Below are 19553 nucleotides of genomic sequence, written 5' to 3' on the forward strand. Positions count from 1 at the left end.
TGGAGGGAACAGCATAAGCAAAAGGCAGGAGGCCGACAAGTGTTGGGTGTTAGGGTTGATTGTAACGTTGGAGTATGAAAGAGATTAGCAGGAAATAAGGCCGGAAAGAGAAAACTGGGATAGTTTATGAAGGGCCTTGAAGGCCCAGCTAAGAAGTGCTTGCAGATGTAGAGTCCATGGAATATAAGTGGACGTGAGAGGGCAAGGATCGTGCCATGATTTGATTTGGCATTGAGAGTTCAATTTGGAGGGTGTGTTAGGCTACCTTCAAGCTGGTCCCTAATGAGTCTCATCTCCTGATATTCACATTCTGTGCAATTTCTTCTTCTTGAGCGTCATCTGGATCTAGTAACTTGCTTTAAAAAAAGAGAACACAAGTAAGTGTGGCGGCCTAGCTTTAACTTTCATGCACCTTTAATCCCAGCACTTTGGGAGGCTGAGGCAAGCTGATCACTTTGGGAGGTTGAGGTCAGGAGTTTGAGACCAGCTTGGCCAACATGGTGAAAACTCATCTTTACTAAAAATATAAAAATTAGCTGGGTGTGGTGGCAGGCACCTGTAGTCCCAGCTACTTGGGAGGCTGAGTCAGGAGAATCACTTGAACCCAGGAGGTGAAAGTTGCAGTGAGCCGACATCTGTACTCCAGCTTGGGTGACAGAGCGAGAAAAAAAAAAAAAAGAGAGACTGACTTCTATCTTGGTTGCCTTATTTTGCTCTCTGGTTCCCTCACTCTGTTGGAAACCAGCAATCATGTGCTGAGCTGCCCCATGGAGAGGCCATAGGTGGTGGAACCAGTATATCTGGCCAACGATCATTGAGCACCTGAGGCTTGCCAGCAGCCGTGAGTGAGCTAGAAAGTGAACCTTCCCCCAGGTGTGCCTTGAGATGACTGCAGCCTTAGCTGTTGCCTTGATTGCAACTTTATGAAGACCCTAACCCAGAGGCACCCAGCTAAGCTGAGTCTAGGTTCCTAACACAGAAAATGTGATACAATCCATGTTTGTTATTTTAAACCAAGAAGTTTTGGGGTCATTTTTTCATAGCAATAGGTAACAAATATAGAGGAGAATCAGAGTTTGAAGCACTGGCAGGCTACACCGGGAGGCCCAGTTGTTAGGAGAGGTGCTGGAATTCGGCAAATGAAGTAGGATCTGGGATTACAGATACAGGGCTGGCCGAGGGGTGAACTAATCAGATTGTAGAGGGTGAAAGGGTAGGAAGAGAAGAGAAAAGAAAAGAAAGAAAAGGAATAGGAAGATGAGGGAAGAGGATACAGTGAAAGGAAAAGGGAAGGAGAAAGAAGAAAGGGGAAGAGAGAAAAGAAGAGGAGGAAGAGGAGGGCAGAGAACTGAGCATGAATCTTGGGATGTAGAGGATTTGGAAGCAAAGATGAGAGATTGACCTTACCGTTGTATCCATTATAATACTTAGTTTTTACTAGAGCTCAGTATGATAGGTCTTTTTAAATTATTATTATTGTCACTGACAGATGAGAAAGCTGAGAGGCTAAATAACCTGACCAAGGCCAAGTAGCCATTTAGTGGTGGAGCTAGGATTCAGATCCAAGGTTGACTGGGACCCAGAGCTCTTAACTACAGGGCTACAGTGCCTACAATTGTACTCTTTCTATGTTAGACACTGGCTTCCTTATTAATTAGGATTAGGTTTGGCTGCCCATACTGGAAATAAGTATATAGCAGTGGATTTAATAAAACAGAAATTTATTCCTCCTTCTGTAAGAGCTGTCTGGAGGAAGCAATCAAGGGTTGGTGCTATCCCCTAGAGATGGTGGCTTCATGGTGCCATCTGTGCCATGAACTTAAGAAACTCTTAAGTTTCTGCTTCATTATCCTAGTGCATGACCTCTACTCTCAAGATTATTTTATGGGCCAAGGTGACTCCTGGAGCTCCAGCCATCAACTACGGGCTGGGAAAAGGAGACGGGAGAAGTTTGTCTCTACCAAGTTATGTTCCTCTAAGTAGGCTTCTTAGAAATCCCAGTCAGTTAATCCCAGTTAAGGGCATGGTGCACAATAAGACCACTTTCACTTCAGATGCCAGCTACAAGTTCTGGGGTCCCCTGGCCACCTGCACTTCTGACCAACTGGCTGAAAAGTTGGGGGTTCCTGTGACTCCTTAAGGTTCTATAATTTGCTAAAATGACACAGAACTCAGGAAGCACTATAGTTAGGATTACAGTTTAATTATAAGGGATATAAATCAGGGCCAGTTAAGTGGAGAGGTCAAGGGCAAGTGCCAGGAGGGTCCTGGACGCAGAGCTTCCATGCCTTCTCCCTGTGGTGTCAGGGTGTATCACCCCCCTGGCACATCAATATATTAACCAACCAGGAAGCTTTTCTGGGCTTGGATGTCCAGAATTTTTATCAGAGTTTCATTATACAGGCATGATTGATTGACTCATTGGCCTTATGATTGAACTCAATCTCCAGCTCCCTCAAAGCTCCAAACCTCTAATCACATGGTTGGTCTTTCTGGTGACCAGCCACCATCCTAAGTCATCACTTTAGCATAAAATTAGATGTGATCTAAGGGATTCATGAATAATAAAGACCCTCTTATAGCTTGGGAGATTTCAAGGGTTTTAGATGTTGCCTCCCAGGAATCCAATACAAAGACCAGAGGAATTTTTAAAAATAATACAACATTTCCCCTACTCTAGGAGCTCCTACTATGTGCCAGGCATTGTGCTAGGCTATTCCTTCCATCCATCCATCCATCCATCCATCCACCCACCCACCCACCCACACATACAACCATTATTTAAATGTTTATAGTGCTATATCAGCTTTTCTGCAAGAAGCAGAAAAGGCAGTCAATAGGATTTTAAAATAGAAGATGAATTTACTCACAAAACTGGAAATCCAAGGGAAAGCAGTTGCTTCTTTGGTTCAGATGCTGGACAATGTCTGCAGACACCTAGGCTCTCCTTGTCTTGGTGCCCCAATTGCCATGTTTATTTTGTTTTGAATAAATGTTTTATTTTAGAATATTTACAGATAAAAATTAGAAGCTGGTGCAGAGAGTTCCCTAATATCCCATACACTGTTTCCTCAATTATTAACATCTTACATTAATATGGTGTTTTTTTGCAATTAATGAACCAATGTGATATGTTAGTACTAACTGAAGTGTATACTTTATTCAAATTTCCTTAGTTTTTACCTAATATCCCTTTTCTGTTCTAGGATCCTATCCAGAATGCCAGATTACATTCAGTCCTCTTTTCTCCTTAGGCTCCTCTTGGCTGTGACAGTTTTTCAGCTTTTTTTACTTTTTATGACCTTGACAGTTACAAGGAGTACAAAGACCAGACAAATTACTGGCCAGGTATTTTGTAGAATGTCCTTCAATTGGTATTCATCTAATGTTTTTCTCATTATTAGTCTGGGATTACAGGCTTTGGGAGGAAGACCGCAGAGATAAACCACCAAACCATGTTGATTTTGTCTTCATATTTTCACTTCATTATCATAGGTAGCTGCTGTGAGCACTCCAGATTCAGGGCTACATTCACAGATGAAGAGGCAGAAAAATGGAGAGAAGAGCCATGTCTGTCCCCTCTTTTTCTGAGACAGGCTCTTGCTCTATTGCCCAGGCTGGAGTGCAGTGGACAAAGTGCTGGGATTATATGATGAGCCAGCAGGCCTGGCCTGTCTGTCCCTTTTTAAAAAATCAGCAAGGTCACCCCTCCTCCTGACAGGCTCAGAAGGCAGGGAACAGGATGCTCATTCTTGTTTTAGACTTGATTGGGACTGAGCACATTGTCATTAGAACAAAATCAGGCTTCTATGAGTATAGAAGGATGTAGGCCAATGAATGGCAGGCCAACAACTGGTCGTGTCTGCCCCAAGTATTTATTCTGTATGAGACTGCACTGTACTGGGTGCTATGAAAGGACATAAGAGATGGAGCATTCTATTACATTTTTCCAGAAATTATACATTGTGATAACATTCTCATTTGAAGGCATTATTGTAGAAGGATGGAGTCATCCCACTGAATCTTTGGTTACTCAATCAAATCCATCCTTAGAAGATAAACATTGATCGTATGTCACATGTGCTATCAACTGTAAAAACCAGTTCTAAAGAGTTATTCCTGTCTGGGTGCAGTGGCTCATGCCTGAAATCCCAGCACTTTGTGAGGCTGAGATGGGATGATCCATTGAGGCCAGGAGTTTGAACCCAGCCTGAGCAACATAGTGAGACCTCGTCTGTATAAAAAAATACAAAAAATTAGCTGGGTGTAGTGTTGTGCACCTGCAGTCTCAGCTATTCAGGAGCCTGAGGCAGGAGGATTGCCCAGGAGTTCAAAGTGATAGTGAGAGATGATTGCATCACTGCACTCCAGCCTGGGTGACAGAGCAAGACCCACTTCCTAGAGAAACAAATAAATAAACAAGTAAACAGTCATTCCTAAAGCAATGAAGCAATGATGCATTTTGAGAATAAGCATTTAGTCAGCTTCCCCAAAGTGGCAAGTTGGAGAGTGTTACCCTTTCCTAGATGTCCATGATTAAAAGAAAAAAATCAAATCTGTCATATTATAGTCACATCTTACAACACCTTGCCCTTGACATGTTTATGACCTAGATGAGGAAACTAACAGAGGTGGAAGGAGAGCAAACAGCGCAAGACTGTTTAATATGGTGGTAGGTTATGTATTACAGGCAACATATTCTGTGGGAGTTTATTTATTTATGAGACAAGAGTCTCACTCTGTCGCCCAGGCTGGAGTGCAATAACCCGATCTCACTGCAACCTTCTGAGGGAGTTTAGAACAGACAAAGATCAGAGAAAGCAGGCATCACAGAAGAGCTTCGGAGAGGTGGGGCCCAATGTGGCTGTGAAGGATGGTCTGGCTGTCCTTAATTTCCCTCCTCCCCTGCCTTGAGACCTGGATTCCTCTAAAATAGCTGTTTATTCTCTCTTTATTAAGCACCTAGTTACTTATTTTCATTAATTCTCAGTTTATCTGTTAAGGTCTTCTGATTTTTACTTTGTAATCTTAATTAAATAACTTTAAAACATTTTAGGAGAAAAATTGCTCAGGCTGGAGTGCAGTGGCCATTCACAGGTGTGATCATAGCATACTGCTGCCTCACACTACTGCACTCAAGCAATTCTCCTGTCTCTGCCTCCAAAGTAGCTGGTACTACAGTTGCATGCCACCAACCTGGCTAAATTACTTTTTTGTACAGTGTTTTATATGGTAGTCTTTGCAGCCACATAGATCAATATTTGAACTGAAGCTCTAGTACTTAACTGGCTTTGTGATCTTGTGGAAATTTCTTACTCTCTCTCATTCTATTTCTTTTTTTTTTTTTTTTTGAGAAGGAGTTTTACTCTTGTTACCCAGGCTGGAGTGCAATGGTGCCATCTTGGCTCACCGCAACCTCCGCCTCCCGGGTTCAGGCAATTCTCCTGCCTCAGCCTCCTGAGTAGCTGGGACTACAGGCACGCACCACCATGCCCAGCTAAGTTTTTTGTATTTTTAGTAGAGATGGGGTTTCACCATGTTGACCAGGATGGTCTCGATCTCTTGAACTCGTGATCCACCCGCCTCGGCCTCCCAAAGTGCTGGGATTACAGGCGTGAGCCACCGCACCCAGCCTCTATTTCTTATTTAATAACAATCCCAACCAGGCTGTTGTGAGACTGTAATAAGATGATGCAAGGGGACACAGATCATAGTGTACCCCCAAAGAAAGTGCTCGTTAATGGCATCTACTGTGATAATCACCATATCAATGACAGAGGCAATGGTGATGTTAACAGAAACTCATGGAAAGGGATGGCCAGGAAGAAATACCTACTTGGTTTTCACCATTTTGTCACTGTTAAGTTTACATGAATGTCTGCTCACCAAAAGTCAGTTTCATTTCCCTTGACATTTTAATAATCTTTATGTTAGAAACAGCAAAGATGGACTCAGACTCAGGGAGCTTCTATTTTATCATCTGTGAAGGCATCAACCTTGTGACTCAAACTGTTGAGCAGAGATCAGGTAATATTCTACATGAGACACTGGCACAAGCACAAGAGATCTTAAACATCTGCAATTAGTTGACAGTTTATTAGGGCTTGGAAACCAATCTAAAGAAAGTTATGCTTTAAATCAATGGAAGTTGTCAATGAGCCTGTGAAGGAATCTTTGCTAGGGTCCTCAGGCTTCTACTGCAACTCATACTGCCAGCAACAAAAAGAGAAGCCTCCCAAGCAGAAGGTCAATCTAATTCAATCAAGTAAGGCAGAACGATGGTATCAAGTTTCCACATCACTGAATGACCATGGGTTTAGAGGTGTGTACCATAAAATAACCGTGGGTGTTAGACATTTAACAAGTTGTTTTATTCTTAATTGCTGGCATTTGCTTAACTGTTTTCTTAATTCTAATTTATGTTTTTAAGCTCCAGTTTGTTTACATAGTCCATAGTTCCCAATTGCCTTTATTTAAATGTTGATTTAATTTTATTTACTTTTTTTTTCTTTTTCTGAGATGGAGTCTTGCTGTTGCCCAGGCTGGCGGGCAGTGGCATGATCTCAGCTCACTGCAACCTCGGACTCTGGGGTTCAAGTGATTCTCCTGCCTCAGCCTCCCGAATAGCTGGAATTACAGGTGCCACCACCAAGCCCAGCTATTTTTTTTTGTTTGTATTTTTTAGTAGAGATGGGGTTTCACCATGTTGGCAAGGCTAGTCTCAAACTCCTGACCTCATGATCCACCCGCCTAGGCCTCCTAAAATGCTGGGATTACAGGCGTGAGCCATTGTGCCTGGCCTATTTATGTTTTTATATATCTTGCTTTGCTTACATAACTCATTGTTTGGAGTGGGCTAGAAATAACCACAAATCCCCATTGCTAATTAGCCTCATCCTCATGACTGATTAGTTAAGATTATGAGCCTAGAAGGAGGGCAGAGAGGAGTCCTAGTGATGAGTCACAGGATCACTGAATTTTAGAGCTGGATGGAATCTTAGAGTTTAAGGCATCTTTCAGTTAGAATTCTGTGGTTTTGCATCTTCAGCGTTGGAGAATTATGAAAGGTTGACTGCTTGCTCCTGCTCCTTTTGGAAAAAATTCCTAAGGATTTGGTGATAGCTTTGAAAAACAAATTAAGAATAAAGAAAAAACCCAATCAGTGACGACTATGAGTAACCCATTATGGGGGATCGAAAGAAGAATTGGAAACTTGATACATCAATGGGCCATAGAAGAGCAGGGAATATTAATGAACATGAAGGGGGTTCTTCTTTGGAGGTAAGTAAGCAGAGTGGATTTTTTGGAACTCCCTCCTCAGCAGCTGTGCAGTTTGTAAGGATTTTAGCTTGCCTAACTGTAAGCTTAGCTATTAGCTTTGCAGTGGGGAGTATTTAAAAGTACACAGAACATATGAAGGAAAGAACCTGGAACTGAGTAGCCTGCTTCATTCCAAGAATCCATCTGGCATTTAAAGAACTGCTTGTCCTACATTAAACCCTGCAGAGTAAGAGCCATTTTTCATAGCCTCATACCCCTATTTTTGGTTTCTTTGGTTTCAGGTAAGACAGCTTACTGAGTTTGGGGAAGGAACAAGGAGACTTCCGAACCACGGAACCAAAGGACTCATTTTGTGCTCGATGAATCTAAAATGGGGAACACACGTTGAAGCCTGTTTGGGAAATCAGCTTAAGAGCAATCTCAAGTCTCCACAAGAGGCGGAGGTCCATATTCCAAAATAATGTGAACCTTCAGTTATTTGTTGACAGAATACAATGGAAGAAGAGGTGTTATAGATACGAAAAATCGTGGCTGGATTCACCATTAAATGACTCATGGTGATGGGGTAAGTTGACAAGTGAAATAATATCTCTTCCTAAAAAACGTATCGTTGTAATGAAGAGCTCGTTTTTGCAGCTTCAGTTCGTCTGGAGGCATCGAATAGCAAACGCTGCCAAAGGAGTAGTCCCTGGATTACCAGGAGTTGCAGAGTGTGTAAAGTGTTGTAAACCTGAAATTAGTCCTGGACTGCAGGCATTTTCCCTTCTCCCAGACTCGCTTCCCTATTACACATTTCCCCTTTCAAGGGAGTCTGTGGCACTCAGGTCCACTCAGCTCAGGCCTCAAGCACGCGGGACCAGGGGCTACCACCTTAACTGGTCACTCCTTGAGGGACAGCACCAGGCCCGGGTGCTGGCGCCGACATTGAGCGGCGCCCTCTCGGTTACCATGGCGACCGCGGGTGGGGCGGGGCCCCCACTCGCCGCTTCCCCGCCTCTGCCCAGGACCTTTCGAACGCTCCAATTGGGACAACGTTTTCTTGCCTCTGTCCCGCCCCGTTCGGCTCCGAGCGCTTTGCGATTGGCCCTGGACGAGCGGCCTGGTACCCAGAGGGCAACACCTCCTGACCGGAAGAGCGGGAAAGTGCACCAGGCGTTGTCCGAGGCGTGAAGCTCACGAGTGCGGCGGGGGGAGTACACAGTTGGCTTTGGAGCAAGTTGTCCTCTGTCCCATACACAAGCCCCGGCGCCCATGACTGCCAACAGCAGGGAGTAGGCGTCGGGGTCCCGGCACAGCGTTTCTAGGCCGGCCAGGTCCATCTCCGGGGGCGAGGACGCGACAAGGATGGAGCGAGAATCAGGCGGCGCACTTCGAAGCGCCGGGGCAACAGACAGGCCAGAGGGGACGGGCCGGGCCGCGGGGGCGGTGCCGGCGGCGGCGGCGGGAGGCGCAGGGCCCAATGAGCGCGCGCACCGCCCCGGGGGCGGGGCCTGAGGAGCGCTCCCCCGCCCTCGCCCGCCCCGCCCCTCCCCCCGGCGCGGGGCCGCAGTGAGTGAGTGGCACTGGCAGCCTGTCAATCCCTCAGCCCAGCGGCCTTCCAGCCTGGTCCGCGGCGGCTGCTGGCTGGGTGCGCGGCTCCGGCGGCGGCGGCGGCGGCGACTTCTCCCGCCCCTTCCATCCGCTGTCCACTCGACGCGTGGCCCGCTGCGGCCCTCCTCCGGGCGCCGCGCCCCCGCCGCCTCAGCCCGCCCGCTCCCAAACTTTCCTCCTCCGCCCCCCTCGCTCCCCGCGGCCCGCCCGCAGGCCTCCTTCGCCGCCGCCGCCCGCCGCCGCCGCTGCCTCCCCCGGGGCCGCCAGGGCTCGGATCCCGCCCGGCCGAGGCGGCGGCGGCGGGCAAGGAGGACAGTGCGCAGGCTGGCGCGGGGGGCGGCGGGCGTCCCGGCAACTCGGCCGGCGCTGAGGAGCAAGTTGCTCGGGGCCGCCCGGCGGGGCGCGCGGCGGCGAGGAGGCGGCGCGGCGGCCGCGTGAGGGCAGCGGACGCCGCTGCCTCCGCCTCCACCACAGCCGCGGAGCCGGGCGCTTCCGCCCGCCGCTTCTCCTCAGGTTCGGCGGCGGCGGAAGCCGGAGCCGGGCGCCGGTCCGCATCGCCTCAGCCGCGGGCCCTGCTGGCCGGGCCGCCTCCTCCCCACGCGGGCAGGGAGCGCGCGGCCGCCTCCCCCTCCCCCTCCCCCTCTTTCTTCTCCTCCCTCGCCGCCGCCGCCGCCGCCGCCGCCTCCTCAGCCTTCTCCTCAGCCGCCGCCCGCTCCCGCCCGCGCGCGGCGGGATGGACGATCAATCCAGGATGCTGCAGACTCTGGCCGGGGTGAACCTGGCCGGCCACTCGGTGCAGGGGGGCATGGCCCTGCCGCCTCCCCCGCACGGCCACGAAGGGGCGGACGGCGACGGCAGGAAGCAGGACATCGGCGACATCCTCCACCAGATCATGACCATCACCGACCAGAGCTTGGACGAGGCGCAAGCAAAGTTGGTGTCGTCTCATTAAGCATCTTTTGTGTGTGTGCTGGTGCCGGGCCCGCGGCCGAGTCGGGGCCGGGGGTGGCGCCCGGGGCCGGGGCCGCAGCCCCAGTCGAGGAACTTTCTCTGAAAGCCGGCCGCCCGCCCGGGCCTCGAGGGGGACTCGCCCGAGCCCCCTGAAGCGGGCGGGAGTCGGCAAAGTTGCTCTGGGGGGATCAGGACGGACTCGGTGCGGCACGGATTCAGTGGCGTCCTTTCCCCCGTCCTGCCCCTAGCAGCCCGGCCCCCTCCCACGGATTTAAACCTCCGCTCCGGATCCCCGTGCCGGCCGCGCCACCGGGAAGTGCAACTTTCTCTTCTGGCCGGGAGTCCCGGAGCCGACTCCCCGTGGCTGCGGGACGACCTCGCCATGCTTACGGGCCTCCCGGTCCCGGCGCGGGGCGATGGGCAATTCCCTGGCGGGTCCGGGTGCGGACGGCCAAGTTCTCGGGAAGGGAGGGCCGCCTTGCAAACTTTGCCGAGCTGTCACCCGCCCGCTGGCCGCAGTCGGCCAGCCGGCCGCGTCGCGCGCCCGCTCCCCCTGTACAGGAGCCGTCTCGGGAGCCCCCTCCCCACCAGTTCTCTCCCCTGGTTCACCTCTGCCAGACCCCGGGGCGATGCTCCCCGAGTGGGTTCGCGTCTGCGGTGGCTGACGCTGCTGCCTGTCGGGCAGATGTGTCCGCCTTGTTCTGGCTGCAGCTTTCGCCGCCGGGACTTGCTGGCTGTCGGGCACTAGTCAATTGGAGTTTTTGTTGACTTCCCAGGGTTCAAAAGGGCCTTCCAGAATGGGGGGCCGGAATTAATTCTTGGGTCTAACTTAAAGGAAGGCGCCATATTATTCCATAGGTGATGCTAATACCTTTGTGTTTTGTTATTTGTTTTTTAGGAAACATGCTCTGAACTGTCATAGAATGAAACCCGCGCTCTTCAGCGTCCTGTGTGAGATCAAAGAGAAAACAGGTAAGACGCTGTACCCCGCAGTGGGCCTGGAGACCCCCAAGGTGGGGGTCGGAGCTACTCCTTCGACTCTCCAGTTGAGAGCTGCTGCTTTTGGGCACCGCCATCTTTGATCATTCTCTCCTTCCCACGTCCTGATCTTGAGAAAAAACTGCAATAAATCTGGAGTCGATTTCTCAGTTCTGCTCCTAGTGTAAAATGAAGTGTAGGTATGGACCGGGCTGGGTCGCTGTCCCTAGGCAGCCACCCCAGGCTGCAGGCGGGGAGGGGGTCCGGAGCGCCAGCCGCCCTCTCTCCTTTCGCCTTGTTTGTGTGTCAGTTTTTAAAAGGAGCAACGGGAGACTGGATGCCAGGACCGAGTCCCCGGGAGAAGCATCGCCCGAACTTTGTTGTACTTAGACAATCTTAAGCTTCAGCTGCAGGGTTAGAAGAATAGATGCAATTGAACAGACCCCGGTAGCATGCTTGAATTAGTGTTTTAGGTGGGAAGACTATTTTAGAGAATTGAGGACCGGTAATGATGTGTAGATATATACAATGTATTACACCTGTTAATAGTTTTATTATTTTGTATCCTGAAGTCGTTACACTTGTAACTGTGCTTTTAATATATAAAGTCTATAAAGGTCTACAGATGGCAGGTTAAACAATTTTGAAGTGTCCAAATCAGGGAATATATAAGAAGATAGGTTTTGCAGAAGTGCTGGAATGGAAACTACAGGTACATATTAGGCAAATTTTTGGCAATTCGTTTCAATTTAACTTTCTTGTCAGACTTTTTTGATTGAAGGTCTTTTAGTCTTGAAGTGAAGTAACTGCTCAAATTGAAGTAGAGATTTAATTTGGATGTTTTAGTTTGTATTTGGCATTATCTTCCCTGTATGTGGCAAACAAGTACATTAAACAAGCTCTACTGTTGATTTTTTTCCTGTTCTTTTCTTTCTTCTTTCTTTTTTTTTTGTGTGTATGTTGTATATATGGTATTTTAAAGTTGCAGTTTTGAAAGTTGAGGCAAAGGAGAAAAAGTTGAAGTCCAGGATTTAGCAGTATCCAAGGGATGCTATTTAAAAGGTTAAATGTGATTGTGTTTAAATTGAGTGTACAAATAGCACAGTGCAAATAATTGTTAGGTTGATAGGCGAGTCGGCTTTCTTTGAAACAGATTTTTTGCTTTTCAGTACTATTTGGATCCTAAAAGTAATCAAGAAAAGATGATAAGTTATTGCTGTCTGTTAAACATACATGGTAAATCATAATAAACAGCAAATAGTAAGGGAGCCTAAACAGTACTTTTCCTGCTTTTCATTCACATATTATGGCTGGTTTCTTAATGCTCAGTGATCCTTTTTTGAATTACTAACTTTTATTTTGTGCTGATTTTTAGCTACCTTTAGAAAGCGTTGTGATTTAAAATAGTAGATAATTTTTATCTGACTGTAAAATAAGACATCCAGCATTAAGTCGTGAAGATTCTTAGTTTAGAAGCTTAAAAGTGTGCAATTCTCAGTAAACTCTGTTGCTTAATGTCCAAGGGTTTTCCTGCTATCAGGGCTCCACTTCAGTTTCTGCTGACAACTAAGCATGGGGTATTGACTATGTTGTGAATATTAGATTGATTTAACTTTATACAGCTTTATATTACGAGGGAGAAGGGGTGGATACTTATCGCTTCTCATCCCCTTCTTATTATTTATATTTATTTATGTATTTTTGCCTTTTTAAAGTTTTGGACTAGCTAGCTTGAGGTCTAAACCCAGCAAACTGCTTTTCATGTTGAGACATTTAGCAGCAGGCAGAATTCAATTAGAAAACATAAGTCCTTTAGTTACTTATTTGCACAGGACTTAGTTATACTATTCTGAAAGGATAGTATAGTCAACCACATGTCAAAGGTGAGTTACAAGAAAGAAACAAGTCTTTTCAGAGTCTGGGATTACTGGCAGGGAGAGCTTTGATAGGGCTGTTGCTATTTAAAAAGCAAGAGGCAGCTGACAAAAGAAATTTTTGTGTTTTAAAATTGTTTCTGGGGCTCTCAGTGATAACTTGTAAATTAGATCCTCTTTTTGTGCTTTGGCCAGTGGATCCACGTTTGCATGTTATCTCTTTTGTAAAAAGCCAACAGCCTACAAAGAGTAAATGCGGCTGTCTGGGCAGAGGCATCTTCCTGCCAGCCTAAGCTCGAGAGTAACGGGATCTAAGTAGAGTGATTGATAGGGGTGAAGCTGTTTCTCTCCTCTCCTTTCTCCCCTACTATCCATAGCTTCACCTTACCCTCCAAAACTAGTCTTAGAATGAGACAGGGATTCAGAATCCTCATTTTAAAATAAAACAGCTGTGCAGACATTAATGTTACCAAAGCAAAGAAGCAGGGCAGCAAATTCCAAGCCCCCCAACCCCTCCTGCCATAGTTATGCTTCAGAAACATGAACTTACAAAAGAAACATCGTAGAATAGTTGGATATTGCATCAATTTTTTTTAATCATTTCATTTAATCTAATAATACCTGCAGATTAATTCTTTATAATCTAGAGAAAGTTTACCTAGTCATTTATGAATAGAAACCAGGAACATTATGTTGATGACTCTATTCTGCATAATGGGGGCTTGAGGGTGAACTGTCACTTCAGTGGTTAATGTCATTTCAGTTGTGCTTTTCTTCTAAAATAAGACAAAATCATTAAAAAAAAAACCCATTTATTTGTAGATCTGCCAGTAGATTTTGAGGTTTCGGATCAGACAGTGAACACTGCCAGTTCTGATGCACATGGGGGATTTAGTTTAGAAAACATCTGTTTTTCCCCCCTACCAGATATGAAAAGATATTTTTCCCTTCTGACAGATAAATGGTTCATCTACTACAATTATATTATTTTCTTGTTGAGAGGTAAGGAAAGTATACTTTTACTAGAAGATGCTGCTTTTTCTTGAGAATGTATTCTTTTGTAAAATTTATACCATTATTTTTGGGCAGAAATGTCTCTCATTGTTGAATTGTGATACTTGTGCATTTTGAGAGCAACTGAAAAGTTGTAGGCTTTAAAATCATGATAGTTGTTTATTTTAAACTAAGTAACCAGTGAGATAATTGTTAATATGTTAAGATATTCTCCTGATTTTTAAAGCCATGTTTTATCATCTGTCTCTTATTAAATATCCCTGATGCCACAGGGTTTGCTCACCTGCATATCTCTTTTGGTGTTTTCCTGCACCTTTTTTTGGTTACCTTAATCTTAATTGTTGAAGTGCTTTCCTTTGTGAAATATTTCATCCTCAAAAATCTGCCTTCTTTTCCAAAGCCCTTAATTATGAGATTTTAAGTGAAGGAAATAGTTCTTTTTCAAGAAAAAAATATTTATTTTTAAATGAAATCTAATATTTTAGTAGATAATATGAATCATAATATTGTGACAAATGTTATGAATGAAAAAAATCAACACAACCTTTTCCTTTTTAAACTATAGGTTAAAATACTCTATGTTGATGGCTGCCAACCAAACTCTGATTTATTGCCACCACAAACCCTAAATAGCATTCATTTACTAGTAATGTCTAATGGCATACATGATGGTTTGCCAGATTTGTAGCCTTTGTGAGGCTTATAAGCAGGACTGACTTGGGAAGATCATAAAACTTAATGAACTTCTCTACTGCAGGAGGTGTCCGCAGGGGAAGAGAAAGGCCTGCTTGGTTGGGCTGGTTGAAGTATTTTTTACGTTTAAGGAGAAGAAAATGACTAGTAAAAATGCTTTACTTTTAAAGAAACCCTCCCTAGAAAGAGTCATAAGAATTTTAGATATTAAAACTAGATCCAGAGTATAGTTTACTAGTGAGGTTTTATATTGCATTTAGTGTATGATGTGAGATTAAACCTTTTATCTTTATTGCTATAAGTGTGACTAGCTTTCAAAGAGACAAGGCAATACTGTCATTCGACACCTCTAATTCTGTACCTACAGGTGTAAAGACTCTTTGGAGTCTTTCTGGTGTGTTTCTCTTTTTAAGGTTTCAGTATAAAAATCTGTTACATTTTTCTTTGTACTTTGCTGTGTGATTCTTTTAATTCCACATGTATAAAAACCATTTTTTTCAGGTGAAAATTTAGCAAGAAAGGTGAATATTAGTCTAAATGTTATTATATATTTTGTGTATGCTTTTAAGTTGTTCTTATACTATTTTCAATATAATTATCATCATTTGTTTCAAGTTTTAAAAACAGATGCACTGTTGCATACATGATTCTTTTTTATGTTTTCATGAAACATATTTTGTTTTAATGAACTTATTTTCCAGTTTTTAAAAACTTTTTATCATGGACAACTTTCAAATATAAATGCATGTAGAGAGAAGAGACTTTTGAAACTCCCGTGAACTCAGTGCCCATCTTCAGGAATTAGCAACAATTGGCCAGTCTTGTTTTCTCTGTAATTCCCATCATTCCAAAATAATTTTGAAGCAAATTTTAATGGATCTTTAATGTTTTAAATTTGTGTCAATTTTAGACAGGCATTAGGTCTGTTTACATTGGAAATAGTAAGTGATTAAATAGGAAAAATGCAAAGGCAATGCAAATTTATAACATTGGAAATGTTATAAATTATGTTGCTTTATCAATACATTTTTTATAAAGCAACTTAAGAATATTTTATCTTTTTTTTTCTGTTTTTATAGATTTGATATCTTACTGGAGCTTTTGTAGGAGGTTTTCAGAGAAGTTGTAAAAGAAAGGGATTTTTCTAACTTTCTTTATTCCTCTTCCCTCCTAACAAAATAATACATATAGCGTATTTGTAGAAAACCTGTAGAAAAATCTCATTGCCAAGCTGGTTTAAAACTTCATGATCTAAAGTATTATGTGGATATTATCTTTAAAATGTGGGGACATTTTCCAACCTTGTTATTTTTTTTTTTCTAATAAAAATATATTGAACTCTCTAGTCAATACTAACTTGATCTGTGCAAGTAATTCTTTTATGCCTTGGTTTTAGTGAACCTCATTTTATTACAGATTTCAGTAGTTTTGGTATTTTATTTGGGACTCATGTTATTTTATTAATTTACATAATTATATTCTGAATCAGAAGTCTATTAATACACTAGCAAAGGAGGCCCCTACTTGCCCCAAAGAGCACACTGGTTGAACGGCTTTCATAAAATGTACTTGTCTACATTTTTCATACTATGATGCTTTTCCTGTTAATTAATCTTGCCTGTATATTTTCATCTCAATTTATAAATTTTGTAAAAGGCTACTTCTGAGGCAGATTTAAATTAACATTTTAGTTGGATTATTTATATTTTGATACTTTATAGTGGTGTGGTATAGGATGAAGTTACATTATATGAAGTGGAACTATAAGAATTAAAACCTCATTTCATGAACCACTCCTTAAGTCATTCTTCACTTTATTTTGTACTTTTACCATGAGGTGTCCATTCAAAATAACTAACATATCAAGTTATATAAGGTTTTAGACTATCTTTTCCATACTCGTGTATGTGAACATCTTTAGATATTTATTAGTTCAATATTGACACTATGAAAATAATGTTTTATTTGTTTTCTCAGCAGCCTTGTGTTTTAGCCATTTATCAGTGTGATCAGCATGATTTAGGTATTAACTGACTGACAAAACTTACACTTTACCACCATCTTCCTCCCCACCCCAGCCCTTGTTGACCTTTTCAAGCATTTGCTGTACTTCAGTAGATCATTTGAATCTTTAAGTATGAAGAGAGTAAATAATTTATATCATTATGTAGTATAAATTGGTAAAAGTTTTCCAGAAATGGCTCTCAGATTTTTTACAAAGTTATTGAAGTTAATCAGACAAATTGCTATCACATCTAGGTGATAGTGCTATATTTAGTGAATAAATTAATAAGTAATTCTTGAATGAGCTACTGAAAAAATAAACCATCTTTTTATGCCTTCAAACCCAGAACATATTAAAAAATAAATTTCATTAATCTTCAACACTTGATTCTAATTATCCCTTTGTAGGCAGAATTGCAACAAGAATTTCTTCTGTATTATTTTTTCATAGATATATTCCATAGTATAAAATGTTTGTAGGTTTTAATGGTAAGTAGTTTACTTTGGCACTAAATTAGAATATATATCTAGCAAAAAAATTGGTGTGACAGAATATATCAAACTGAATTGGCATAGCATTTTTTTGCATAACTATGTCTACATAACAGGTTAGTATGAAAACAATTAGAAATATTTATGGATCAAAATAATTGTTGAAAGTTTTCTACTTTCAACTTAAGTGCTTTAAGGATGTTAAGCTGTTTGGACAATAACTCTTTTTTTGTGATCATATTAATGAGGACTTGGTATACAATGTAATCCTTTTAATGCTGATGATTCCTCACAATGTTTCCACCATTATTTGTGAGACTCAACATATGTTATGGCAAAATGATTTTTTTTTGTTTTCTTTTATGTGATACATCAGTTTTTAAAACGTATTTCTTAGGCATCAGAGTGCAGCAGGTGGCTTTTTACATTAAAAAATTCATAAATTTTAAATTCCCATAAAATTTTATTTCAAATTCAAATTAACTAATTGAGAATGTCAACATTTTCACTGTCTCTTTATTAACATTTATAATAGAACAAATGGTTGCATATAGAAATTATCTGTAACATAGTCTAAATTAAGATTCTAAACAGGCATTACAGATGCTGGTAACTTTGGCAATTATCATTTTTGTTTGGTGAACAGTAGTAAAACAGTGTGCGGTAAAAGTGTTTAGAGAGAGAGGATAAATAAATTGAACAGTTTTGCAATGCAAAGTGGTTTGTGGTGTTTTTGAGGATTTCTTGGCTCTCTCTTAACTGCTATTGTGAGCCTGGAGCAGATTTCCCCATTGCTAATGCCCTAGAAGTATTAATTCACTTTGATATGCTAATTAGAGGGCATTATGCAAGAAATGAGATTAAGTGGCAGCATGAAGCCATTTGCCTGTCAGTAAATTGAGAGCTTTAGCATCAGGAGGAGCTTTGTTTTTTTTTTTTTTTTTTTTTTTCTTTTAGTTTCTCTTGGTTTTGCATATAAATAAAATTGATTGAAAGGTCTAGAGAAGCTTCCAGAACATTGGTGGATTCTCCTCCCCTCCATGATTATTTAAACGAAATGTTACAGGATTTTTCTGAATATTAATTGACCTAATTGGAGATACTGAATATGAAGTTTTTATTGTACTGTTTCTATGTAAAAATTACTAAAATTTTTGTGTCACGCAGTCTTTTTTTCCCTGAAACATAATTTCATTAACATGGCTAACGAACTATTTATCCTTTATCTCTTTTCAGAAGCGTAAACTTCTTGTGCACCCATATCACTAAATTGAACTTCACAAGAATATTTTCTTCACTAGGGAAGTAAGGAAGAAGGTGAATTGGGCTTCAGAAAACTATATTAAATGAGCATTAACATTCTGACTTGAATCCATAAAAGCTGTAACAATTAGAATTCATGGTTAAACTGCCCTTTATGTAACCTGTGGAATTTATATTTCAGCACATGTCTTATAGGTAAGATTACTGATTACATTTTGTATGGAAGATGGAATTTCATACTTGATTCAGTTTTTGTTGACTTGTGTGGCCTAAGTTAGGCCTTGGAATTTTTCTCTATAAAGCTATTTTGTGATATTTCATATATTCTGGGGAAAAATGCATGAATGAATACTAGGATGGCTGTGGGGAAAGGGAGGAAGACAGAACTTCTGTGCCTATGAAGAGGTTAAGGTTTCCTCAAACATGGAACTTCAATCTGTAAACCATCTATAGAGGATGGAATTGCAAAACCCTGGGCCTAGCTGTATTTGCTGGGTATGGTTAGAAGGAAGAGGGTTTGGGTAAGGCATTCCTCTTGGGGCTTAGTTTTGGTGTCTGAAATTCCACCACTGTAGCTGTGGCTCTAGACCCAATAAACCATGTCTTCTCTTCAGAGCCATATGGATTATTTAGTCACCACAGCTGCCATGCGTGCATACTACCAAGGCAGGCATCTCTTTGGTGTGCATGTGTAACGCCCGTTAACGTTAATGTGAATTAGGAATATGCACACAGACAGGAGGATAAGTTTCTCCTGAGACAAAAGTCCTGATTACATTTCACTATGAAGAGGACTTAGTGCACCTTACCACATTAGCTGCTTTTCTAAATGAAACACTTTGTTACTTTAAATTCTCATACCTTCTCTAATTCCCTGAACTGGTTAAATCAATGAATCCTCATTAGTCTCTGATTACTTGGAAAATTTCATTTAAAACATATGAAGTTATTTTTGATTGAAAAGGGAACAAAAAGCTTTTGAAATTGCATGTTATTATTTAAACAAAAGGTTTCTACAGGCTTTCAGATGTACTAAGCCCTGCAAATAATTTATACAGGAATTATTGGGAAGGACTTATGAAATTCTTGAATGGCATTTGATGGGGGGGATCATTGTATTAAAAAATATATATATATGTGAAATGGCAAGCTTAAATGTGCATCTTACCTTTACCATCCAAGTGTCCTCAAATGAGGAAGAATTGACTTTGGTGGTCTTACAAGTTTCATTTTTCTTTCTTTTCTCCCCCCACCATTGTTTAAAAAAAAAACAAAACTGCGGATGAAGGTTGTTGGAATTCATAGTCAGATATATCATTTTCAACTTGGAATAGGAACTAGAGCAGGAAATTGATTTTATATTTATTATGAAAGCAAGAACTCTGCCACCAACTGACAGCCATCCATGTTTTA

At 42.4% G+C, this 19553-nt stretch overlaps 2 protein-coding genes across 5 annotated transcripts in view; one reads left to right on the forward strand and one right to left on the reverse strand.

Moving 5' to 3' along the window:
• The first annotated feature begins 6935 nt into the window (after positions 1–6935).
• The window catches only part of PBX3 (PBX homeobox 3), a 258551-nt gene continuing 245933 nt past the window's right edge, over positions 6936–19553 (forward strand). For 3 of the 4 annotated variants that reach the window (XM_002743320.7, XM_017976193.4, XM_078327371.1), the window contains exons 1-2: positions 9229–9804; positions 10721–10794. In XM_002743320.7, the coding sequence (XP_002743366.1) occupies positions 9605–9804; positions 10721–10794 (274 nt within the window). In that variant the 5' untranslated portion in view covers positions 9229–9604. Of the gene's footprint in view, positions 7282–7562; positions 7847–9228; positions 9805–10720; positions 10795–19553 lie in introns of those variants that run through there. The other variant, XM_035257710.3, reaches the window with a different exon arrangement.
• LOC128929324 (uncharacterized) lies at positions 6994–9380 on the reverse strand (the record flags this gene model as incomplete). The annotated part of the gene is made up of 1 exon (XM_054243237.2): positions 6994–9380. A coding segment is annotated over one exon (1236 nt), but the record flags the coding sequence as incomplete, so codon positions are not given.

This window comes from Callithrix jacchus, chromosome 1 (assembly GCF_049354715.1).
Source record: "Callithrix jacchus isolate 240 chromosome 1, calJac240_pri, whole genome shotgun sequence".
NCBI lineage: Eukaryota > Metazoa > Chordata > Mammalia > Primates > Cebidae > Callithrix > Callithrix jacchus.